This window comes from Balearica regulorum, chromosome 9 (assembly GCF_011004875.1).
Source record: "Balearica regulorum gibbericeps isolate bBalReg1 chromosome 9, bBalReg1.pri, whole genome shotgun sequence".
Lineage (NCBI taxonomy): Eukaryota > Metazoa > Chordata > Aves > Gruiformes > Gruidae > Balearica > Balearica regulorum.
The window spans coordinates 6,146,382-6,172,903 of NC_046192.1; the positions used below are offsets into that span (position 1 = coordinate 6,146,382).

Sequence of the window (26,522 nt, forward strand, 5' to 3'; positions counted from 1 at the left end):
TGACACTTCCCTGACAAAGGCAGGAAGAGGTGAGCATTTCGGGGGTGGGACTGGGGAAGGGGGGAGGGAGGAGGAAGGTTTTCAGCAGCTCTGATGCAAAACCAGTGAAGCCTTTTCAAGTCCTTCTTTATAGAAACTGCCTTTATTCTTTTCCATTCCAAAGTAATACAAACAGACTATCTGATCTGACAACACACTGCCTTGTAAAAGGAGAGAGGAGCAGCACACTAAGAGGAGGACTCTCGTTTGATATGCAGTTGCAGAATAATAGAAAGAAAGGCTCATTTTCCTGTCTCTTTGCATGTCAGTCACTCACACCTGTTGCAGGGGAAAATTGCTCCTTGTTAGACCAGGTCAGCTGGGAGCCTTACAGTTCAAACCTCCTCCTAACCTCTTGGCAACACGTACCAGGTCTTTTGTCCGAGCTCTCTGGCCAGGATGCAAGATCAAGCCTTCACGTTCTCCAAATCAACTTACATCTTCCTTTATCTCCCACTAGCACATACCATGTAGCTCTCTGCAAATTTTTCCCCTCCAAATAAATAAATCTTTCAGTCTGTATTCCAATTAAAAATTAACACAGAAAAATAAAAACTCAGTTCAGCCCTCAGCAGTAGGGTAGTGGAGGCATGTGGATATCATGAGAGGGAAAGTCCTGCTAAGTAGATAGTTCATTCCTGTCTATAACACAGAAAACTTACATTTTTACCATCCAAGATTGTGTTATTAGCAGAATTGTATTGAAACTAATCACAAAAACGGAGGATTTATTTCTATAAGAAATGTGCTGGGATGACTGTTGGTTAATCCTGACATCCAGAACCTTGCCACACCACGGTAAACTCTCTGCAGATAAAATCCCCAAAGAGCCACCCAGTCTTGACATCTCCAGCTGCTGAAGCCCATTTTTAAGATTTCCCAATTTGTGGCCCCATCTCCAAGCATCAGCTATGTGCAGACACACGCACACATAAGCAGGTCTCCAACCCTAACTACTCCTCTGCCCTGCAGGGACATGGCTGCGGACACGTGGGGTTTACAGATTTGGTGTTCAGCTTTTGGAACACAACAAGACTTTTACCCAAGCAGCTCTTCCTTCCCTCCGCTGATGAAAACAACTGGGGCAAACAGCATGTCCCCTGCTGAGTTTGGCCCAGCAGCCACGGCTTGGGCCGTGCTCACTTGGACCACGGAAACACACAAGCCAGTATGGATGGGACCTGGGAGGAGACTGTCTTCTTGTCCCACAGATGGGCCCAATGGTTTGAGCAAGGTCACGCAGGAAGCACATGGTAAACTCAAGGATCAAACCAATTCACCAATCTGGCGGGCTTAACCAGAAGCCTATCCTTCCTCTGCTTCCTAAGGCATACTTTCATTTTCTTGCATGAGATCCCTGGTTCCAAGTTGCATTTATACTCTTTCTTACAGAGATTTCCCAAGCCCATAGTTAGCTAAATGGATAGTGTCATGAAATTGTGCACTTTGAGCCTCTCAGGCTTCTGCACGAGCTGAGCTAAAGAAAAAGAAAAGGAGAAAAAACAGTCTCTCTCCTTCCATGGGATTTTTAGCTCCCTATACAACATAAGCGTTTCATTATTGTTTTCAGCAAGTGCAACTCATTGCACTGCATTTTAAGAAGGTTAAATAAAAATCAAAGCTGGTGCAGAGAACATTCAAACATGAAAATACACCTTACAGCAAGAGACTTTAAGCTTAATTTAGTTAAACAAGATGATGATTGAGGGTGATTTGATTAGTTATACTGCATATGTTATATTACACATATGTTATACTGCTCACTTCCTCAGCTGGTAAGTCATGGGTTCAAAAAGTCTTTTAATGCAATAAAGTAGAGCCTTAAATGCCAAGAGCTAGATAGTGAGTCCACGCTGTTTGAAATGAGAAGGAAAAAGATTGAAATCAAACACTAGAAGAAGCCATGAATTTCCTTTCTCTTAATGTCATCAGGCCAAGTGAGACAGACTCTCTTTCCAGAAGCAAATACAAATTGCTTTGGTTACAAACAAAAACAACATAGTAAAGCAATAACGTGCAAGCAATTATATTAGCTGATGCCTTCTGGCCTTATATTTCTTAAGTATAAAATTACCTCAATTTGTGGGATTTTTTTTTTTTTTTTTTTTAGTTTTCACATTGATCTCAGGCTAACATATAGGTTGAAAGCACAGTGAGTAGTTTTTCTTTGGATCTGGGAAAGTACGCAGACCTAGGGCACCTTCAAACATACATTTGCAGAGAGCTTCAGGAATTGTCTAGATTCAGCCTCCCCCAGCTGAACTCTGCAAAGATCCTGGACCATTTAAGTACAAAGTAGAACAGCCTAATTTGAAATTACCACCAAAAAGCACACTTTAAAAGTATCCTTGAAATCATGTGTCCATTGAGGGGAAAGGGAAATTACTGGGCATTGCATGGAACCTGCATATCCGCTCAGCTACATGTTTCAAAATGGGTTTCACCTTCTGGTGGCCCGCTGCGGAAGACTCACTGTGTTTTGGGGTTTGGACTGTTCATGACCGACAGGCACACTAGCAAAACCATAGAATTTCATTCTCCCTAAACTGACTTTACCAGAACTAACCTGTGCTAAGCAACATACGATAAAATCCCTTCTGCTGTCACCATGCAACAGCCTTTGCTGTGGTGTTCCACAGATTGGGTGGGGTGGAGGGAAAATCACAGAATCACAGAATCATAGAATGGTTTGGGTTGGAAGTGACCTCAAAGATCATCTAGTTCCGACACCCCTGCTGCAGGCAGGGACACCCTCCACTAGACCAGGTTGCCCAAAGCCTCATCCAACCTGACCTTAAACGCTTCCAGGGATGGGGCCTCCACAACCTCTCTGGGCAACCTGTTCCAGTGCCTCACCACTCTAACAGTAAAGAATTTCTTTCTAACATCTAATCTAAATCGACCCTCCTTCAGCTTGAATCCATTACCCCTTATCCTGTCATTACACTCCCTCATAAACAGTCCCTCACGATCTTTCCTGTAGGCTCCCAAATCACACAAGACACACACAGAAGAGACATCACCTCCATTATCAGCCCCATCAAACTTTTCTACCAACTCAGAGAGGTTGTTCACAGCACCCATATGCCTCACAAAGGCCCGAATCACACAAGTTTCTAGCAAATTTGCATCCTTTGGGCCTGCAAATGCTGGTTGGTGTGTACAACCAGCCTTCATAAAACAAGTGTGTCTTCATTACTCACAGCAGACCCCCAACACAGGTGGTATCTGCCTACACATTGCCTCCTTCCAAAACAACATACACAGATTCCTTTGCCACTCAGCAGACCCTCAGATGATGCCTGCAGAGTACCGGGAGTCCAAGACTATATACACACACATCTGAGCTTGGTTCAGGTTCTTCCTGTTCTTCACATGAGTGGATGAACCAGTCAGAAAACAAGTGTAATTGAATCCCTTCATCCAGGCAGAGAGAGTGCACAGCTTCTTACCAAAATCTAGGAGCAAATCTCTACTGAGTAGCTGCTACTCTCACAGCAGCTGCAAGCCTCCCACTCATTAAGCCCTCCACTGAACCAGCAGTTTCTTAATAAGACAACACAAGATCCCAGAGAAGTCCAGAGAAGCAACCTACAAGCAAGCAATGATGTGCTCCTGGGAGCTTTGGGATGCCCAGGATGTCCTCTAGATCCTGGAAAGCTTTATATGAAGTGACACATAATTTGGAAAGCTCCTGAATGTACCTGGTCTCAAAAAGAAGGTTGTAAGACTCAAACGGCACAATTACCCCTACATCATGCCTTACGTGCCCTGTTCGTATGCACAGATGCAGCTGGCCAGAACAGCACCGTTAATACAGCCAACAGGGACAACCAAGCCAACCAACAGGTCTATGCAGCTGCTTTTCCGCTGCGGTGTGTTATCAGCAGCACTTGGCTGCTTAGCAGTGACCACGCTGGCCGTCACAGAGCACAGTCAGGGTGACTCAGGAACAGTGGGACTGACTGCACTTTCAATTGCTGCAGGAAGCAGGAAAGATGATTCACATCCTTTTAGCCAACGCTGAACCAGTGTCGTTCCAAGGCTTGAAAACTCCAGTGACAAAGGGAGTCTTCAAAATACAATGCAAAACCTCAAGATCCTGATGCTCTGTGCTTACTTAGGAGTCTGTTCCCACCCCTGTTCCTTCCCAGAAGCACCACTCCTCTACTTGTGAAGTTATAATCTATTCCCTGAACCCCTTAAAAAAAAAAACAACCAACCAAAACACACAAAAACCCACCAATGAGATTCTTATCTCTCAGCTTTTTGCTAGAAGGTCTATTGGCTACATTTCCAGGGAGGACAAGTAGTAACATCTATCTGCTTGCTTTAAGACCTTGGGATTTATTTATTTAAGTTTAAAGATGCAACAAAAATATTATTATTCTGATGTGCCAGCTGTTATAACAACAACTAATAATATTTTGCTCTTGTGTAGTTCTAGCAAGGCTTCACAAAGAAGGGAGAAGTATTATCTCAGGGTTTTTTGAGGGGGAAAGAGGAGATAAAAAGAAAATTTGCCAACAACTTGCCCGTCTTTTGTGGGTTTATACAGTTACACAACCCTCCTCAAAATTTATGTTCTGAAGTCTCCTATGAATAAAATATGAGGCTCAGGTACTGGGTAAAACATTAAGGTTTTGCATAAATAGCAAGTGTTGATGTAGCTAGGGTGAATGACAGATGCACATGCTCTCTCTTTTTGTATTATTTGGTCACTCACACAGGTTTTCTAAGTCCCATGCAACCCTGAGCAGTTCAGAGACAAGGTCTCCTTGGCCAGCCCAGCAATGACCACTCTGACTCCGCCACACACATGCATGTAAAATTAATAGATGTAAATGACATAGGCCAGATGGGAAATGAAATATGCAAACAAACATGATCAGTGTCATGTAAAATAAAAAGATCAGGAAAGACAAAAAAAGTGACATGCATTCAAGCATTATTTGGTTTGGTTCTGGGTTTTTTGTTCTTCCCCCTTTGCTCCTAAATAACACGCTTCCAAGCATACTGCCTGTCTGCTTTAGGGAAATGGCAATACCAAAGGAATTCTCCAGTATTACCTCCCTCCTGGAATACATTAGATGCCATGCCAAGTACTTTTAAATCTTGTATACACAAAAACAGGTGAACTCTTTAGTCTTGCAATCTGTCTGTTATAGTTACTTTTACAATACAGCATATACAGACAGTCACTACACAGTCATTCAACACATTGAATCACCTGTAACAAACAGGTCCTTGCCACAAGGAAACAGTGATGGTTGGCCAAGGAAGAAGGGATTTAGCTGTGGATCCCAGTTTGTTTCATGACTTCTGGGAAAGTCCATCAGTTTGTGGGGAAGTCTCCAACTAAGTGTATTGCTTTCAGCTTTCCTTCATTTCTTGTTGATGAGAAACCAAAACAAAACTGTTTTTCACAATACATTTCCCCCAGAAATGTCACAGAATCCTACAATGTAATGGGGAGGATTTGGCTCTCTAGCCCAAATTAGAAGCTTTTGACATCTGGTCCTTACTGTTGCTGAAAGGCATCAGTGTTCAGCCTTGCTCCATTTCCTGTTAGAATCCCATCAGTGGGCAGAGAAACCAGGCTGCTGGAAAACAGCAGGGGAGCCTACCTGGTGCCACTGTTTTGTTTTCCGCAGTGCTTGTAACCATGGCATCTGAGCAGCAAGAAATAATAAAAAAAAAAAAAAAATGCACCTTCAGAAGCGGAAGGGCTTCCACTTCCCCTGTCCTTCCCCTGAAACAAAAGAGTATCATTTTTACTTGTTTTGTACTTACTGGTTTTTAGAGAACATTTAATATTAAGAAGCTGTTTAAGAATAAACTTATTTTACACACTGCTCTGAATAAAAACACAGATGGGTTCAAATGGCCCAATTACTTATTTGAGTTTTGGTTTTCAAAGATACCAAAATCTGAAGTGTCTGGACACATAATTTTGACTTGACTCAGTTTCTAAAAGTTACCTTAGAGTTCAAATCTATACCAAGACACTGACAATTCAGGAACATAGCCAGCAGACAACCCAGGTGAGCACAGCCCTTCGTGGGGCTGGGCTCTGCAGCCGTAGCTTCTTTTGCCAAAAGCTCTAAACATCACTTTTCTCTCTCCTCCTCAAATTTTTTTTTTTTTCTTCTTTTTGTCTAGACACAGGACAATTCCAACCTTCCCCGTTTTGAGAACTTTCTCATTTGTTATGGTCACAGCTTATGGAGGCACACAGATTTAACCCTGTGCCTTCCTTTTCCGTCTGTATTTTAACAGCTCCCCTTCTCCATTCAGTTTAACTGTTAAAGGTCCAAATAGCCACATGACTCAGGAGACATTCGTCTTCATCTCATTCTCAAATTCTCTCTCTGACAAGGAACCGCTACATCTCACCCAGAGAAAAATAAAATTCTGTTTTGCTGTTGATAAAACTATTTTTAAAGAGGTAGTGTTAAACGATTTCAAAGAAGAGGCAGTGCCCTTTGGAACTGTGTTATTATCCTCTTCCTCCAATTCTTTCACCAAAGTCACAAACCAGAGCGCAACAACCCAAATGTTTCCAGAGCAGCAAACTGTCACCTTCTATATATAGCCCAGGTGTCAGAGTCAAACCTTGTCTTATCTAGGAGGCTTAGAGGTATGGCAACACACAATGTTTGGAAGGCTGTGGATACATTTAATTACAGCAATTTACTCACAGTAAGTTTTAGCAATCAGCTTCAAGTCACTACCGTGTGTATTCATGAAGTCTGCGAAGTTTGGGGCAGGCTGTTATCGTCCGTATTCCCGGGAACAGTCCTGCAGAACAAATAATACAGATTTTTCACTCACCTTCCTCTCAACTGAAAAAACAAATTTTATATCTGAAAATTTGAAAAGACTTCTTTGGAAATGCTTGAATAAACAAGTTAGACTGTATAAATCAACTAGGTGATAAATACCATCTCCGTTTATAGGTACTTCTTAAAACAAGTTAGATCGCACTGCTGCGCTTCCTGGACCTAATTTACTGCCAGCTCATTCAGACACATGGAGAATTTACATTACGGTGGCCAAGATATCCCAACCAACTGCATTACTTCAGTTTGCCCCCTCGGAAAGCACTATGGGCAGTGTCACCGTTCAACAACTTCCTGAGCATTTGGACCCTTTGATCCTGTCAAATACATTCAAAAAGACTCTACCTGTAAAGCCACTGTTGTCAGCATAATGAGTAAAAGTTAACACCATAAACTTCACAGGCCTATGAACACTAAATTAGGTGACAAAAGCAGTCATATATCACTTCATCAAGCTAATTCTGTCAGTAAGTGAAATCTGTAAAACCATTTACAGTTTGCAGTCAGGTTCAATCATTCTGCTGTGACACTGATTCAAGACTATAACTGGTTTACTCAGATTAGGATACAGACACCTTTATTTTGCTAATCTGTTAGCTAATAGACTATCAGGCAAACTTTTTTTTAAAAAAAAAAAAGCCAAACAGATTTCCCTCAAAAATCCAAACCAGAAATCACTGAAAATTCTACTTAAATTTAAGACTTAATCATCACCTCATAATGGCAGAGTATATACAAGGAAAAGCGCTTACATGGACTGATAGGACTTATAAAACAATGTTGTGTATAAGTGCTTTCATAATCAGGTCTTTATAGTTGATCTCCTTTAAATTCACTGCTCATGTAACACAAGGTAATTATTATTAAAAGAATATTAAATACACTGCCTGACTACATCCAAAGCTCTAGGAGCCTCCATTCGAAGTAGTTTGGTAACCATCTTTTTGTATGTGCATAACTAAGACAATGGAAGAAGAATTTCTGAGTTCTTTACCTAATGTGGGAATCCTTCATTGGTGCCATATGATTTCGGGAGTTACAAATTTCAACACAACTCTAAAATATACAAATATATATATATATATTATTGGATTTGTCTCAAAGGAGGGGAGGCAAAAAGAGAGCTTCAAGGCAACCAGCAGTGAACAAAAGTCTTCCAATCTTCAGCAGCAGGCAGGGAGGTGGAGTTTAGGAATGCATCTTCCTAGAAATCAGATCTGAACAGAAGGCACTCCTCCCCATCCTCCTCTTCCCTCCCGGCCCTGCACAGAGCAGCTGGGACAAAGTCTTCACTATTCACAGGCAGGCAGCAGCTCTTCAGAACACAAAAAGGAGGGGCACATAAAAACAACTGCATATAGACATCAGCAGTAACTCCTGATCACCACATTCTTCACATTGTCACTTCTTTCTGCATTGTGTCACACCATATGCTTTTTTTAAATGCACAAATTGCAATACTTAAGATGCTGCTTTTGGCCCTAGGCTGGTAACTGAGTCTCAGTATGAGGGCCTGAAAGCACAGGCAGAGCAGCCTTGGAGCCTGCGGAGCTCAGTTCGAGGGCTGGGCTTGTTACCGAGCCTGCCACAGCACTCTGGAGATCATCCCGCAGCCAGGCTGGTTTCAGGTCATTCTTGGGTTTTCCACGCCCTGATGCAGACACATATTTTTCTTCAACTCCATTATTTCCTAGAGAGATTTTTATTTTTTTAATTTTTTTTTAAATAAATGAAAATTTCATTTAACCCAAAGAGGAAGAAAAACAATTCTAGCAGATAGCTATTACGCAATAAAAGAATACAACAAAGTTCACTTAAATATTGTCTGATACTAAAATCTACTGGTTAGTTTAGTAAGTTACACATGTTGCTACAAGAGAAAAATAACAAGGTGTTATTTCATTTCGTAGAATTCTGTCTTGCTGCAGAAACAAACTACACGTTTTAGGACTCTAGAAGCAACAGTACCTCTGCATTGCAGCTATTGCCACTCCTGATTGCTTAGCACAAAGAAGTTAGTCTGCAGTATAATTAATGGTTTCCATCATAAACCTCTGGTTTTACCAAATTTAGAAGTGCAACTGAAGCATGGAAAAAAGAGTCTTCCAAAATATGGAAAGACAGATTTGTCAGTATTAAAAATTCAAACTGAAAGTTAAGGGAGGTGGGAGAAGTTTATTAGCCCAAGCGCAAGAACAGCACTGAGCCCAATCTATGTACAGACTTCAGTCTTTGTATGCTCCAGTAATTTTGTACATGCTCCCAACAACACTGCAAACACTTAAAAGCTGGGGAGAGGCAGTCAGCAGGAGCACAAGTCATAGCATTCAGAACAGACAGATGGTTCGGATTAAATCATTAGTGGAAATGCCGGTGTACAACCCACATCATGGATGTGGCTCTTACCTGGGAAGTTGAAAGAGCTGAGTCTCTCACCAGGGCTCTGCAGAATTGAGCCTCTCCAGTCCCAGCACTCATCTAAATTGGAGCAGGGGCAAGCGCAGGCCACCCAAACCTTCTTCTGCTTCCTGTAGCTAAGAAAATTAAAGATTAGCAAATGTATTTCTCTAGTTGGCTTTAAATGTATCCAGCACTTTTATGATTGGTTTGCTGGTGTTTTTTTCTGGTTTCCAGGTTTGTTTTTCTTTTGCTTCCCCTATGCAAAAAGGCCACATGAGATTTCAAAGGGAGTCAGCTGGTGACAACAGAAGGGTAAGCAGCAGACCTACTTTAGACAAGTAATGGCCAAATACATTTAAAAAAAAAGTATAGCAAATACTTTCTTGGACAGAAGTAGAATTTCTGAAGTTAACAGTGCAACAGCAACACAAGCAGATTACTTTTAGACCATTATCACAATTTAAAGAGCGCAATAAATTCACTATATTCAGTCTTACTATATTAACATACAGACTACAGAGAGAGAAGTACACCTTGACAAATCCTGGAATACCAGGAAATTTTAATCCATCCTTAGATTTGTCTCAACTAGTTAAAACGAAGTGCAAAGCAGTGTGGCTCTCTAAGGCTGATGATGTACAGGCAACCCCACCAAGCCACCTACACCTGGCAGATGCTCGAGAACTGTCTTACTATTCATTTCCCCATTCTTTATTACACAGAAATCACTGTACTCGTCACTGGAAATGCATCACAGTTCTGCCAAAGCACGGCTCATCTTGGTTAATCCAGTGCTGACAACAGCGGGGGTTTTTTGGTTGCGTGGGTTTGGTTTTGGGGTTTTTTTGGTTTTGTTTTTGGTTTTTTTTTTTTACAGGTATAGACACACATCCTGTGAGTAATACCAGAAAGCAAAGGGCCCACCACCTGAACTGCTCTTTCATAGTGCCTCAGGACAGTGGACCTCAGGACAGAAATACTTAGAATGACAGAAACCCCATCACACACACTGCTATTGCACATAGCAGCCTGATGTACCTCTGATTTTTTCAGCAGATGCCAGGAGAAATACCCATGATTAAGAGATCAGTTGAAGCACACTGACAAAGTTGTTATACACCTTGTGTCCTACCCCTAGAAATACTGTCCTCTTACACAGCCCGTAAGAAAAAGGAACTGATGAGCTGTTCATTACCTCATTCGATAGATCAAATTATTTCTCAAGCTCCTAACCATTTGTGAGCAAGTAAACACTGGAATTTCTGGAAATGACACCTATGAACGTTATTCTCCTTTTAAGTCATCCGTTTGTCACTTTGCCAGAAGCATGCAACTCATTTCACCTTGTTCTTTGAGTCAGAGGCTTATCAGTGCATTATGTTCTTTCCAGCCTTGCTAGAGAGACAAAAGAACAATCAAGGATCTTAATTCTCACCAAGTAGAGCATTTTTTTCCCTCCACATTCATGGCAGCTGTTAAACTAAAATCTGATGCTTTTCAGTAGTCCGTTTCCCTTTTCCAAATGGAAAATTTCTATTTACATTCACTATCATTAGGCCAACAACTCTTCATTATGAGTTTTCTCATAATCTTATTTGAAATTCAAGCCACAGATCTTTCCCTTTACATCAAATAATGTCATAGCAAACTCAATAGCCCCAAAATACAAGAAGATCAATAGAAGAAAAACAGGGGCGGCAAAACTGTCAAACAGAATCACAGGACACCAGTGACGCCTAGGGGCTACTGAGGTGGGAGAAACCCTCTCTGACAAAAGACAGTTCCCAGCAATTCTACAGTGTGAAGCAAGCCATTATCTTTGAACGCTGACAGAGTGCACATCACCAAGGAGGAGTATGTGAATACCTGAAGCCACGTTTAACTTGTACTCTTACTACATTTATGACTGCAAAAAATTACTGGAAGCAGAAATAACTGTGAAACATTACCTGGTAATTTATTGCATCAGCAGCACTTCAGTTCTCCCAACGTTATATATCAAAACTTACATCCAAACATAATGTAGCACAATACCTTCTCTGCTGAGTTGCACAGATACCCTGTGTATGGCAGATTTGTAGTTCTGTAAACTGCTTCATCAATACATCGCTCCTCTGCATCTTTAGCTAAGCAAGGAACCAAGGTGCTATTAGGATAAAAGTGTTTTCAGACTTCACATACACAGAACTACTCATATAGTTAGGGCCAATTCAGAAGACTTCAAAGGAACGCGTTGAACAAGCATGCTTTAAAATGCACATCTCAGCAACACAGTGCACGACATGACAATTCTACCCTTGCTGTAAAGGCAATTCACCTGTGCAGTGAACTGCTTTGTGGTACAGAAACACCTTCATTTTGCAGCTCACAGAAGTATCTGGTTCCCTCATGACCAAACTAGGGTTTGCACTAGCTTGTTCTGTTTTAAAAAACTACAAACCTATCAAAATGCAGTCATGGAAAGAAAGGCCTAATGAGGGTCTCATAACCTGAGTACATCCTAAACTGGAGGGGCAATCCAAAGCAGCATCCCTCACCCACTAAACTACATCACTGCTCAAAGTGAGAAAGACTTCAAGCCTCTCCACTTTCTCCATGCATCAGAATATATATCAAGAACATCAACAGGAAAGTACACTAGCTTGATGAGTTTCAGCAATCCTGGGAAGACATGACACTTCACACCATGACAGAAGACTACAAAGCAAATTCAAGGGGCGTAACTGGAATTCTCTACCTCTAAGCTACCAGTATAAAACCACAGGCTGCAGGAGAAGAGGTATCCATAGCTGACATTAAATAAAAGGACAATGTGTCTTCTCATGGGTTTGAACAACGCACAGAGAACCCAGTTGCATAAGCTCTTTCAGATAGTAACTTTGTACTTTTTCAGAACAACTAGACAATATAAAAATTCAATCTTTCATTTGACCACTAGACTTACAGGTCAGACAAGCTGGCAACAATTTTACTTCAGGACACAATTAACTTCATAGCTTGCGAGTTCTTCAGTCTGAAATACCAGTTCACATACTATCAATAATGCATATATTTTTTGCTTCTTGCATGGAGTAGAAGGCTCAAGGAACAAAAAGGCAACTAAAAATATATCTGTTTTATTTACCGGTTTTCTAAAAAGCAAAGTCATAAAAATTAGTCACAAGTGGCAAAACCAAAATATATTGCACAGTGTACAGAAAACATTGTTGACATGTTGACAAAGCATCATCACAAATAAATCATCTTACAACAGTTTGGAAAATTACAGCTTCAGAATCTTATCTATAAATGGAGGCATGTAGATTTAAAGTTACAGGAAAATATTTTAATACCACCCTGTAAATGCAAACACTTTAAGGATGCAAGATTAAGTCCATAAGTAAGCACATCCACAAAATGCTCTAAATATACTTTTCTCTTCCTTTCACTAAGTTATGGTTACAAGATGGTCATAAAAAAAAGGAGAACAAATTTAAAAAAAGAAAAAAGAAAAAAGCATGCTAAAGCAAATAAGTTGAAAGTGGTTGAGAAGTCCCTGAAAATAATTTGTATAATTATGATGCACTCCTTTATATAAAGCTTTTATTTTTCCCAAACCCTGGTCCAATTAAAACTCTTTGTGTTTACATGTAAAAATGGAATATATTTAATATGTTGGTATAGCTGCACTGTTCCATTTATGATTAAACATTTAATACATTGGACTTGAACACCAACATTTTAAAATTTCTCATTCGGTTTATATTTACATATATTTAAGTTTGACCTTGCTAAACTATTAAAGACAAGAATCAGATCTTGCTGGGTAGTGCTTCACACTACATTTAAGATACTTGTTTTTTAAATTGTGATTCTACTTGTTTCACAAGTTCACACACTCTGCTATCTGCAGAACCTGTCTCCAATGTAAATTTCCTCATGACACTGGCCAGTTAATACCTAATTGCTTTACACAAATTATTTCTTCCACTAAGCAAATACCAGTCACTTCTGCATGTTTTTGGTGGTGTCAGATCAAACTTCACATCCTCTTTGTATGCAAAGAGAAATATTTTTGTAGAATGGAAAAAACCTTTGATTTCAGTGAATAGAAATGTTATCCTAATAAAAAAGGAAATGGTTTCCATGAAAAATATTTTAAGACAGACATATCAAAGTTAATTGAATTTCTCCACGTTTTTCACCCCAAGACCTACAGATGATATCTAGCAATATTGCAACTAAAGGTCCTTTAACTAACCAATATATTAAAGTTGCTCTTTTGTGTTCTCTTCCCACATCCAACATGTATAAACAGCACAAGAACATAAAGTACACATATTCAAGTCAATACAATCTCAGAGTCATTAAAATTAAATCCTTGACAGCAAAGGATTCCAGCCACACTAAGTTTTAGATTATGCAATTTAAACATAATGAAAGTCAACATTATTCTCAAAATCACTTCTTTAAGAACTATCTTCAAATAACAAGAAATGCCTAATCCTCTCTTGCCACATACAAGTTTGGTGTTTGTTTAGCCACACAGGAAAAACTGATGGCCAACTTCCTGACAGAACAAATCAGAAATCAAGGTTAAAGTTATACCAAGCTTTGTCTAACAGTCACTGGAGCATATGCAGTCATCTTCTGTAGTCTTAGTTTTTAAAATCTTTAAGCATAAAGATTTCTTGTGTATAAATTCTCAGAAATGATGCTTCAAGGTAATAAACAGTTCATAGTATTGCAGTGTCCATTTAAATAAAAGGCTACAAAGTTGTCAGCACTCGTCTACACTTTCTTACACATTCACATAAGTGTTTTAATTCAAGACCATCTTACAAAATTAGTTCAACATTTCTCAGACAAAAAAGGTTCCTACATTCAAAACTATAGGAAACAAAGTGGATGGTATGAAAAGGGCAAGTGTGAATTGACTTGCTTGAAGGTTATTTATTCTACTATGCTGGACCACTTCAAATATTAAGAACAATGCTAAAGAGCCGCTAAGCAAAATTGCTAGAACAATTTATAATGCTGAATCGTTACCAAAAGGAGATTTGAAGAACCGTATGTACGTCAGGGGATTTTCAGTACTCATTAACCCACTCTACAAAAAACAGTAGGCATCAATGAAAGTTTCTATCATTTATAAAGAAATACTTGAGGCATGTAAGTGCAAAATATGAGTCTTTCTTTTTTTAAAGAAAAGCTATACCATCTTCAACAATGTCCTTACTGGGAAGAGATTGCCACCATTTAAAAAGAGATTCATTCACAAATTACTCTTCTAGAGCAAGAAAAAACATTTGTTTTTATGAACTGGATTCATCTTGCTGGATACAAGATTAAAACCTTTATGGATCATTACTGTAGTTTTGGAGCAGCTTTGAAAACAACAGGCTCAAAGGCTATGTTTGTTCTTCACTGACTTGACTCAGGGAAACCAAGTTGTTTTCCCCACTGTCTTCAATCATCTCATTAAGGTCCATTTCATGGATTTCTTCATCGTATGACGTATAAAAATTGCTTTGTATATTGTCCTCACAAAAAATACATTCCTAAAAACAAAAATTATAGAAACACTCATAAGGAAAAAAAAAAAAAGCTTTTCCAAACAACAGTCTATTTGCATGCAATGTCCAATTCCAAGGGAACCTTTACATCTGTACTGCAACTACTAGATAATATTCCACTCCCCAACTTTCCCACAGACAATCATTTTATAATGTGTAGTAAATCAATACAAGTACTTGAGAACTCTACTGGAAGCAATTATGTCATAGATCATTTATAATGCTGACATTTTACATGCAGTAATATATTCAAGCCAGTTGCAGTGCTTAAGAGACTGAAGCAGCTGTACGCTTACACAAGGTGGATGCTATGGTATATTAATGTTGCAGTAACATTAACATCAGGATTAGGATTCCACTACAATTCTGTTACACTGACTTTTCAAATAATCAAATGCAGAGGCTCCCTTTGCACATGAGAACATGCATAAAAGCTACAAATGATGGAAAGCTTAGGGAAAAGAAAATGCAATCAGGTATTTGAGCGTGAATAAGTAAAACACACAGACAACAAAATAAAACTGCAAGGATGCTTTGTTTTACTTTCTTCTTTGCTTTTCAAGCCATTAATCCACTTATAGAATCAAGGCAAGACATGATCCCACATAAGAATTCTGACAGAAAAAAGGAACAGTGTACTCCCATTAATTTTGTACTTTCTAGAAAGCAATGGGCATAAGTTTCTGCGCACAAAATAAAAATTTTTTATGTAGTGAAGTTTCTGGCTCTGTTGATAAATGATTTCAAACAGATACACAGAAATTTAGAAATAGGAAGAAAATTTCTTATACTGTATTCACTGCTACTTTGACTTTCCCATCGGAAAGATGACTTACAGTAAATTAAATCAAGCTAGAAACCACTGCATAGAAGTTTGAATTAATTTTTTTCCCCTACGTAATTGACCCAGCTTTCATAGCAACAGGAATGGAAGAATCTAACATAGGCAGCTAATAATTTAAGCACTGTTGTACATGCAAAAGTAACTCATTTAAACTTACAGAATTAGCAACAGTTTTTGGCAGTCCACCTTGCTGGATCCATGGATGAACTTCAATAAGCTCTCTTTTTTGTTCTTCTGTAAATTTTGGCTGTAGTTTCTGCATTTGCTTTAACTTCTGCTTATCTTCTTTTAAAACTGTTTCCAAATCTCTAAAATAAAATTTATTTAGAAATTGAGCTTCAACCGTTTCTGGGATTTATGCCTATATAAGGTTACACAGTCAAATAACATTTTTAAAGACTATTTTTTTTCTGGAATGTTAAGCTTACAAATCTTATATTGGAAGAAAATTAAGTGTGGTTATTTCAGCAGCTTTCTGCATTTGCAGACAAATTTAATGCATCTTTGCTGGCTCATTGTCTTTTCAAATCCCATCAGTGAAAACAGTTTTCTTAGAGCTATTCAGGCAGCACCACCAGTGAAACCATCAAGAGCTCCAGTTTCCCTCTGCTGCTGCAGTAAGTTCTGAGTTCCTTCACTGGGAGGACAACCCAGAACAGACACTAGATGCACATGAGATAATAAAGCAGAATAAGATATGTTTAAGAAGGTCATCAAGAATGGATTAAACTTCTAGACTGAGAGGGAGAGATTTAGAAAACACTGCTCTATTTCAGCAGCCATTCTCTCCCTCCCCCGCAATGCCCCATCTTGATTCAGAAACTTTAAAAACCCACACCACATCAAACATTTACAGGCTGCATACCTCTATAAAAGATGACAATAGAAAGCAAGTTCCAAGAAACCCAGTACTATTTCTGTTCCTGACAGCATACCTAAGAACAGGTTGGCTTTACACTTCTCTTCTTGAGCATCACGTTCTGACAGTGAGCTTAACTCTTCTTACCACAATATCCTGTTTTATACTATGTTCTCTTTGGCAGGCTTTGCTACTCTTACAGTCTACTGGAATTCCCATCTATAGTTGTCAACCCTTCAGGCTACAAAAACTGAGAAATGCCAGGGTATTTTTAATTATAGGGAAAAATTCTAAGGTTTTTATGATATGTTCTCTATTTCTGCCCCCCATCATCCCTGTGCTTCTGTATTTTGAAAGCTTGTTTTCCTTCCCTTTCAGAAGGCTTGTCTTTACTGAGACTTCTTATTCCTTTCAAAATATCACTCACTGCTCCCAAGAAATATAAACAAGAAGATTAAAAAAAAAAGTCCGGAGACTTGTCACCCCCTCTCCCCCTACATCTACTCTTTGCTATTGAAGCAGGAATTTATTTATTTTTTTTTAAGTTTTTTCTATTAGAAACCTTATTATTTTTACCTTCTACTTCCTTGTCCTATTTGAATGGGAATTTATTGAGAAGAATGAACATGTGGAAGTTAACAATCCAGGAGATAACTCACAGGGCAGAGAAAGCAGCGTACCATTGAATGTGGCATCTCAAAGACAACAGCCAGGGAGTAAAGATTTTCCATGCTACAAACCATCTTTAGATCTAAGCATACTCGCCAGGATCTATTAATCAGACTACAAGGGTTTCCAGGCAAGTAGTTACAAATCACTAACTGTAAAACAGCTTAAAAAAAAATATACACAGTTAATTTCAACTCAGGTAATTGATCTAAAAATCCAGGTATGCCTCATCAAATAATTTTTACTTTTTGAGAACTTCTTGTGTAATATACAAAAGATGTAAAGGAAGCAAGAATTCGTCTTGACACCGAGCTAAACATTAAAACCAATTTACTTCTATTGAGACAGATATTCATATATATCTTTCCTTCTGTAGATCCTGCTCCCCCCAACATATATAAAATTCATGAAGGACTATGACATTTGAATTACCGTGAAGGTATCTGGTAAGTCATCATAACAGTGTCATCTGTGTTTGCCATTAAAAGCCATATAGGATCCTGAAGGACATATTTAATGAAGTGCTCACTTTCTTCCATTTCTGCCTTCATTTTGGTTTTATGATGATTTTCTGAGGAATCAATACTCCCAAAGTATTTGCTGGTATGACTAGTTTCACTACTACCTTTAAAAAGAAATTTAAAGTTTCATTATAAATTGTCAAATACATAGATTATGTGAATACTTTTGAAAATAGGCAAGATTAAAAAAAACTGAAAGCATAAATACAGTCACTATTTTATTTCATTTTTTAAACAGAGGGAACTTCCACCCCTAAGTAACTGCATTAATATTTTTAAAACTCAAATTCACAAGCTAAGTCTACATTAAATTTCAACAGAATAATTAGCTTAAAGACTCTGAAATGAAACATGAAGGAGAACCGTATCTGTCATACCTACATAGCAACTTAATGTCTATTTTACACACACTTAAAAAAAGGTTCTATACTGTAAATCAATAAATAGAAAAAACTTTCATGTTGTGTAATAAAAAAATAAATCAAGAATAAACTATGCAATGAGGATTAAAGACAATAGAGATTTTTACATAAAACACTTGATGTTCAAGTGGTGTTTGCAATACCTCACGCTCCAACTCTAAACTAAGAGAGTACTCGCTGCCAGTGTTACCTGTTCTGCTCCCTGACATGCCACAGCCATTGGATCCAGACCCCAGAGACTCAGCAGCTGCAGATACACCACTCCCTGAAGAAGCTGAGCCAGTGCCTGAACACGCATCTTCTTGAAGTAAAATGTCAAGCAGGACACTAGACATGGAGAGTGCATCGCTATTTTGAGCATCCATTGGAGATTCAGCCTAGTGATAAGAAGGGGAAGGGGAAAAAAATAAAATAAAAAACCAAAACCAAGGCTATTTCATTACTAATCATTTACATTTAGCATTAATGCATTTCACTTTATATTCTAATATGTTTACACAGTTATTCAAAGACAGACAACCACCAATAACATATGCCATATGCAGAGACCAGCTGAGGAATAATGAACTGATAGGCAGAGAAGTGGTCCTTCAGTAAGATTGAGATTTCAATCCAATTTCTGTTAAGAAAAATAAACATAGCTTAGTGAGGAAGTAAGGAGGGCATTTGCTATTCAGCTTTGACAGCCGCTACTGTCCTGGACAAGTCAGAATTACCCAAGCCATCTAAGACATACTAGCAATTGCTCCTACTACAATGTACGTCAAAGATTTGCATCAACAGTCCATCACTGTTACTACTCTCAATGCATGATGAGAAGAAAGGTGTTCCCATATGCAAGCTTCCAAGGCACAATAATTTATTTGTATGTTTTTAAGGGAAAAAGCATTAACTATGTTGATTTCTAACATAAGCAAAACCTCACTGCAAGTCAGTTTGAAGACTGACTATTTGAAATTAAGGTTGACAAAACTTAGCAAAATACGTAATAATGGAAAGAATTAGCTTTATCCTTAACACACTCCTGAACAAATGCCCATATTGCCCTCATTGTCCAGGAAGTGATAAGGAAATTACTGAAAGTTACATTTTGCAGGTTTCCAAAGAATAGGAACTAACAGCTTGAAGAAATTGAAAAGAATTTTCCAGCAAAATTGTTACTATTAAGTTTTGTTATCAACCTTCTTTTAATACAGCAGAGGCATCTCAGAGCATGCTGTAAGATGCACTGTTATACCACAGCACAAGTCAGAGATAACATTGCAGAGATGTTATGTAGTGCACAGAATACATTTGTCCAAATAAGGCCCTGGATGCATAAATCCCTGAAAATTTCTCTGTAAGTGGCATTTACACAGCTAGTATGATACAGATTTTTTTTTAAATGAAAACCAAATGTATTTGTTCTCAGACATGCCTAAAATTAAAAGCCACCTCTTCCATTGCCTGCTTTCTTTTTATCAGCAGTGCACCCAAGTTCTACTTTGTAACTGCACCATTAGATGCAAAGACCAGTTAAAAACCACAGAACAAGAAAAGCAGGAGGGAGAAAGGAGCCAGTCTAAAAGGTTTAGGTTGCAACTCCATCCCATCGCGCACTTTGCATTTACAAAGATGCTCTATCGGGCCTTTAGAAAACACTAATATTAGTCTACATCTTTCTGTCATAGAAACCTTTACAGACATATTATTCCATCTGAACTTTCTGTAACGTTATTTGTTAAACTGATTTGTCGAAAGTGGAATGCATCAGGAAATAAAAACCCCTGAAGTTACCAAACAGATTAGCATAGTTTTAGTGCACCAAATAAATCAGCTTCTTTCAGACCACTTATAGATTGTTTCTCCCCTCCACACAAATTCACTAGCCCAAAACTTTTTGCTAAAAATAAAGCGCTCCTATTATTTTAAATCTGTTTCAGTGCTTTTCACAATAGGCTTATGCATATTCATACTTAAAAAAAAAAGTTGAACAAAACTGTTTCATGATGTATTTCCAAGCTTCCTAGTGTAACTTTAGAAGAACAACAAGGTAGCTTTAATTTTTAAAAGTGTGACTATTCTAATTATTGGATTTCATGCTTTATTCAGTCTGCTGAAGTTTGAATTTACTGAGTACAATTGTCAGTCCACCTCCTGGCATTATATTGACCGATTACCATCTATCATTAAAAAATAGATCCCACAAGTGAAATGACTGAAAACAATGTGGCAGAGACAGGAAAACAGGGAGAAGGGGGGAAAACCCAAAACATTTTAGGCATCTCTGCATATTAACAACTTCAGATATGTTCACCAATGTGAAAACTTTAGAAAAAACCTAAAACCCATCAGCATACTTACTGGCAAGGATCCCTTTCCGCTACAGTTATCAGTTGTCATGATTTTGCCTATGGCTCCTTCCTCACTTAAAGCTCCGTGTAAACCCGCAGGAGCTCCACTTTCAGCAGTTTTTGAGGTTTCTTCTAACTGCAGAAGATTCAAAGGAGAACTGCACCTTGACTGGAACAGAGGTGGTGAAGCCTGGTCTTGAGGACCCACTGACTGTGGAGTGCAGGAACGGGATGGCTCATTTCGTGGCTCTGTGACAGCAACCTTTTCACTCTCTGCTGGTGGATTATAATGGAATGGCTGCGTTGGAAAAAACGCCTGTTGTGGGAAAGGGCTGGGTGTAGCGAATGGTGGCTGTGACGGAAATACTGTCTGTGAAGAGAAAGTGGAATGGGCAGGAAAGTTGGGTTGGCTGTGGTAAAGCGTTTGAGGCAAGTTATTGTTCATCTCTGGGTAGACATAGTTGGGGAGCACAAGAGCTACGACAGGTGTCATGAGGGGTGCAGAGAACTGGGATGGTTGCATAGGGCAAGTATTTCCAGAGTCTGGCAACTGATTAAAACCAGAGAGTGAAGTCTCAGGAGCTGGTGGCACAGTCCCTCCTGCTGGAAAAACAGGAAGTGGATATGCAGGCATAACAGTGGGAAAAGACATCGCTGAATAGCTTGCTTGTGAAGTCTCTGATGGTGACCAAGCAGTAGCATTTAAACCTTGAAGAGGGAACCGATGGGGGAATTTAGTTCCAGAAGTTGTACTGTCTGAAGACTCCTGTGGTTTAATGCGCTTTGATTTCCTGTTCTTTCCACTTTTCTTCCAAGGCTGATCCATTCCAGAAGTGCCATTTCTTTGTCCACGGCCACCTGCAAAACACACAAAAAACCCCCACCACATCAGGAAGGATCCTACTTGCAATCTGATGGAGCCCTTCCACTTTGTCTTCCCTATAAGTTGCTCAAAACCACAGCTCTGGACTTAGCTTATGCAAATGAAAGGAGTCAGGTTCACTTTTACCTCTAGCACAAGAGCTGAGCTAACTGGGCAATGAAAACCATGCTGACACACCATGGAAGAAAAGAGGGCAGCAATGGATCAATTTAGGCTCAGATGTGTGTCACCCAAACATCACAAAGCTGCCAAACAGTGGCTCCCAGAGGGGCAAACTTCTAATTATTCCAGCAATTACAATGAAAGCAGTATGGGATATGACTGAAAGCATTTCCAGAGAGTTAAGGTCATGCAGGTCCATAACTGAAAAGGTGACCAAAAAAAAGCAGGAGAGAAAATACACATAAAGAAGAGAATGTCCTGAGGGGAGAAAAAAAAGCATGCTACCCTTGCAAGCTTATTTTAGGAGAAGTCTGCACCAAGCACCTCCCCTAGGTGAAGGCTGTCTGTTCATCTGATTACAGACATGAGGAAATCCATAAAGTATCTTCTGGCACTAAAATCTGTTCAAACTTTTTGTTTGTCTAAAGCTTATTTAGATAGGCTGAAAGTTTATAGAGCATAAAGAGTGCAAGGGGACTAAAGGGTTCCAGAACAGGTTTCCTACATCAAGGATCTGCATAGCTATTTAAATAAAAAATGAAAGATAAGAATCTGCAAGAAATGCTTAGCCGTGTCTGACTTCTGTTTCAAGTCAAGTCAAGACTGAAATGGGAACAAAGTCAGATCAGAATCAAGCACTTCTGAAAATGCATTTGGAGTTCCTAGTCCTAATAAACAAAAAAAAAATAATCTCGCTATTACGGCTAGTCTGTGCCATTTCCATTCCACCGATCACATTATTAACTTAAAAGCAGTGAAACAGATTGCTTCACTGATTACACAATAGCAGAATGGGGAGAACTGGATGTAAAGTAGAGGGGCTGAAAACAAAACAAAACCACAAATCTGAAAAAAGACAGATGGAAAGACAGAAGGAAAAGAAAAGCAAGGGAATACAAGCATACAGTAAAACAAACATGCTAGAGCATGGGTTTTGTCCCTTGAAAGTAGATACGTGACAGTAGTAGTATAGTGAACAGATAAAAATCAAAACATTTGTTACTAAAATGTTCATTATTACATTAAAAGCTATATTCCACTCTCAATCTTCAAGCAAGACTTATCAGAAATAATTTTTCTGTGGACTTTAAAAATGGCATGCAACTGTCACTATTCACAGTGGCCCCACAATACAGCTAAAAATGGAAGTGCCCTCTCAACTGGATTTACTTTCTATATAAATACAAGTTTTATTGTGAAAACTATTGCCATACCACGTTCACCAGGCCGTCCTTTTGGTTTATCTTGTAAATAGTAATTGCAGTGGGACTGAAAAATATTAAATCTCTTGATTTCTTTAAACTTATTCAAAAAGCTCTGTTCCTCTTTTTGTGTATGCACTGCAAGGACTTCCTTTGTAAGACCCAGTTTTTTAAATGGCTCCTTTTCTTGATTTACATGCGCAGAGCTGGATGGAGGGGCAAGAAGTTGGCCATCTAGGAGTTCTGCTCCACTTGGACCATCTTCTATCATTTCTACAGAAATAGGAGGAAAAAATAAATCAGGATGAAGCAGCTCTATATATGCATTTTTAAGCTATTACAATTCTGTAATAATTTTACTGTAAGTTTAAGATACAAATTCTGCCCCTATTTATTACATTCTTACAGCTAAAATGTTCCTATGGAAATGCAAGTCACAAGCAGATACTAGCTGTTTACACATCTGAAATTTAAACTTGCTAGCAATCACCATTTTAGAGAAAATTTATTAGCAAAATCATACCTAGTTCAGGTTGTGTTTTTTTGTCTCCAACATGAACAATGGTGCTACTGTAGCTGCACTGACTTGTGAGAGAGACAACGCTTTCAGGCTTGCCAGGTAAAGCCAAAGATGTTAAGTGAGCACCAACCACCGGGGGACCATTTGATTTACCAGATGCCTTCAACACAGCAGGATCTATTAAAAGAAATAAAGTTGCTGTTTATTCAGCATAAGAGCAAACACAAGTTATATGCTGCTAAGGTTGTAAAACAGCAGAGGAGATGCTAAACTGTGCTTGACAAAACACAAACCAAACATTTACTTTACGCATTCTACCAACGTTTTAGGAATAGAATAACTTCTGAGCAACCAAATCCAATCCTCTACTTTCACATACAGCCAAACCAAATCTTTTCAATTCAGAACTTTTTGTTCTTTACTGGTCTTCACCGTTCTTTCATGGCAAAATTTTGGAAAACATTTCTAGCCTCTTCCAGCCTGAGATTAAGACCAGCCCAGCTCCCAAATTGTTTTACACTAATCTCTGTCATTAGCTGGTTATCTTAACAGCTTTGCTCTGAGCATCCACCTATTTAAATTCTCTCACTTGAAAACTGTACACAATAATCCAGCAGAGGTCATACCAGTGCCTCATGAAACAGCATTAAAACATTCCTTCTCCAGCAGGAATACTTGGCATAACACATATTTAAGACCTTAAGTTTGCCTTTTTCCCGACTAGAGTATGCTGGTGACTTCATTGTTCTCAGTGATCGGTGCACCAAAGAGCTAGTCAACACACATCTTCTCCCATCAGCTAGAACTGCATAAACTCCAAATGACAGTAGAAATTGTGTTCCTAATTGCATGATTCTAGTTTTACCATTTCCTCCTCTCCAGTTCTCAAGGCATTTCAATTCCTTCTACAGGACACTTTGTTCCTATATATACTGATACCTTCCAATTTGATTCTAAAAGCTGCATTAGAACTTTTTTGAAGCTCAAAAGCAAATACAGATGAGATCATTCCCAAGACCAATTTCTGAGAAACTCCACTAGACACTTCCCCTTCAGCCTCATATCATGACAAGGTTGAATCAGCATTTAGTCTTTTCAATCAAGAAAAAGCTATGATGTAGAGATACCTCCCAAGGGCTGTATAGCGTTATCAGCTGGTTTTTGTTCATGAACTCCAGAATTCAGTGATGCAACACTCGATGAAGGTTCACATTTTCTTTTTGCTGTACCAGGCACGTTACAACTCTCCAAGTACCTAACATACAATGATTTAACAATATTAGATATGCAAATCTTAAGTCTAGATGTTAAGAGTAATTTACACCCTGGTTGCTTACCTGATGACACTGTCCAAACAGCTAATCTGTTGATAAGAATACACAGGCTGTTCTTTCCAAGCCAACTCTTCAGTAGTCACATTTTTAGGAACAGCTGTTACTGCAGTGTCCTTTCCCACTGCATCTTTCACCTGACCACCAGGACCATTTTGTTTTTCTGTGAAAAGAAGTACTGCTATTATGCAATTACGGCATTAAATCCTTGCGAATTCCCCTAAAAGCAACAGTAAAAGTTCTTGTTTATACATATTTCTTAACAGGTCACAAGTTAACCACTGCAAAGCATGTAAGAAGTTTGCGCTTTAATAGATGAACGTTGTGTAAATATCTTCCTGTTCCTATGGATTCTTGGAGGTGTAAAGTTTAGTTAAGTTGATGCATATTCCAAAGGGAATAGATATTATGGCTATAAGAGAATAGATATCGTTAGAGTTGAAACACACTATGAGGACGACTCTAGTGCCCATAAGTTATAAGTATTAGAATAATAACCTATTAATGTATGCAGAATGTAAGATTTTTCATTTATCAACTTAAAAATTCCTGGAGTTACAATGCGAACAGGAAAGACAACATCCATAACATTTTCCTCCACCCAACAGAAAAGATGACACTTGACTTGTATGAAAACATGAATTACAATTAAGGTACTTCAAAACAACAGCTTTAAGACATGCTCTAGCTGTGTGTTATACTATTATCAATTCAGACATAGCTGAACACAGTATTTTTCTGAACCCAGTGGTGAGACACAGGATAAAATAATTTTAATTTATAAAAATGTTGTCTTTATGCATTGATTAGAACTAAACTAGAAACAAATCTTACTGTCATATTGTATGAGGCACCAACACAATAGACTAATACTTAACTAACTTGATAATGTCTTACCTCCAAGAGGCTCTCTCTTACATCCCAGTTTTGCTTTATTGTCAGTGAAAATATGCTGTCCTTTATTTTTGACCTTACGGGCATCTTGACAAACCTCCTGAAAGCAGGTCATTAAAAAGAGTTATTAAAAAATTCTGACATAAAACATCATGCATAGTGATTCCTCAGTAGACTAAATCAACATGCATAGTGATTCCTCAGTAGACTAAATCAAACCTTAGTTAATGCCTATCTTACAATTAGTCTGATCAAGGGAGAAATCCTGATTAGAATTTTACTGTGCAGCAGCAGAATTTTGGGAATTGGAAACAGAAGAAATTTATAGTATGGCTTTTGTACACAATTACTCTGTATTTTGTTTAATATGGTTGAATGACTTGGATAGGAAAATATAAAGATATATTACAAACAAGAGTTCAAAAAAAACCCCAAACAACATGAAACAGCATCACTCAGGAAACAAATTAGTGCTGCTAAGACTGAGAACTTTTTGTGCTAGAAGTTTAACCAAGCACTGACAAGATGTTATAGAACTATATTATAACAGTCTTCACTATCTGGAAATACTGAAAGATAGGTATCTATTCCCCTCAAAACCAAGATCTCCTTAAACATTACTTTTCTGCATAGCTCTGAAATGTAGTAAGTTATCTGTTAAACAAAAACATCCAGAGTGTGCTTAAGCCACTAGTGTTTAAGGACTGAAAGCCAGGAAAGTGACCACCTTGCCAATAGCAGTAGTCTGCCATGACTGATCACAGAAGCAGAAATCAGATTTGGGAGAATTAGCCTATAAGCAATATAATTAAATAAAGGAAAATTTTGGCTTTCAGAATTAAATGCAACTCAATGAGCTACAACAAATTTGGGAAGAATGACAGGAAAGCCAACATGACTAGAGATGTTAAAAGGTGCAGTTCCTTTGACTGCATCCACATTCAGTACATTACTGTCCATCTGATTTACTTTGCCTGTGGAATAATTCTGTTAAGCACAGGCACAAATGTAATGCTGCTGTTTTGTTCAGACTAATGGAAACAAAA

At 38.5% G+C, this 26,522-nt stretch overlaps 1 protein-coding gene across 18 annotated transcripts in view; it reads right to left on the minus strand.

The window, feature by feature from the left end:
• Positions 1-12,381: 12,381 nt before the first annotated feature.
• The window catches only part of PER2 (period circadian regulator 2), a 51,528-nt gene continuing 37,387 nt past the window's right edge, over positions 12,382-26,522 (minus strand). For all 18 annotated transcript variants that reach the window (XM_075760950.1, XM_075760946.1, XM_075760954.1 and 15 more), the window contains 10 exons: positions 25,480-25,576; positions 24,589-24,745; positions 24,379-24,506; positions 23,255-23,428; positions 22,744-23,004; positions 20,495-21,342; positions 18,342-18,528; positions 17,641-17,833; positions 15,838-15,988; positions 12,382-14,821 (listed from right to left, as the gene is read on the minus strand). In XM_075760950.1, the coding sequence (XP_075617065.1) occupies positions 14,672-14,821; positions 15,838-15,988; positions 17,641-17,833; positions 18,342-18,528; positions 20,495-21,342; positions 22,744-23,004; positions 23,255-23,428; positions 24,379-24,506; positions 24,589-24,745; positions 25,480-25,576 (2,346 nt within the window). In that variant the 3' untranslated portion in view covers positions 12,382-14,671. The remainder of the gene's footprint in view (positions 14,822-15,837; positions 15,989-17,640; positions 17,834-18,341; positions 18,529-20,494; positions 21,343-22,743; positions 23,005-23,254; positions 23,429-24,378; positions 24,507-24,588; positions 24,746-25,479; positions 25,577-26,522) is intronic.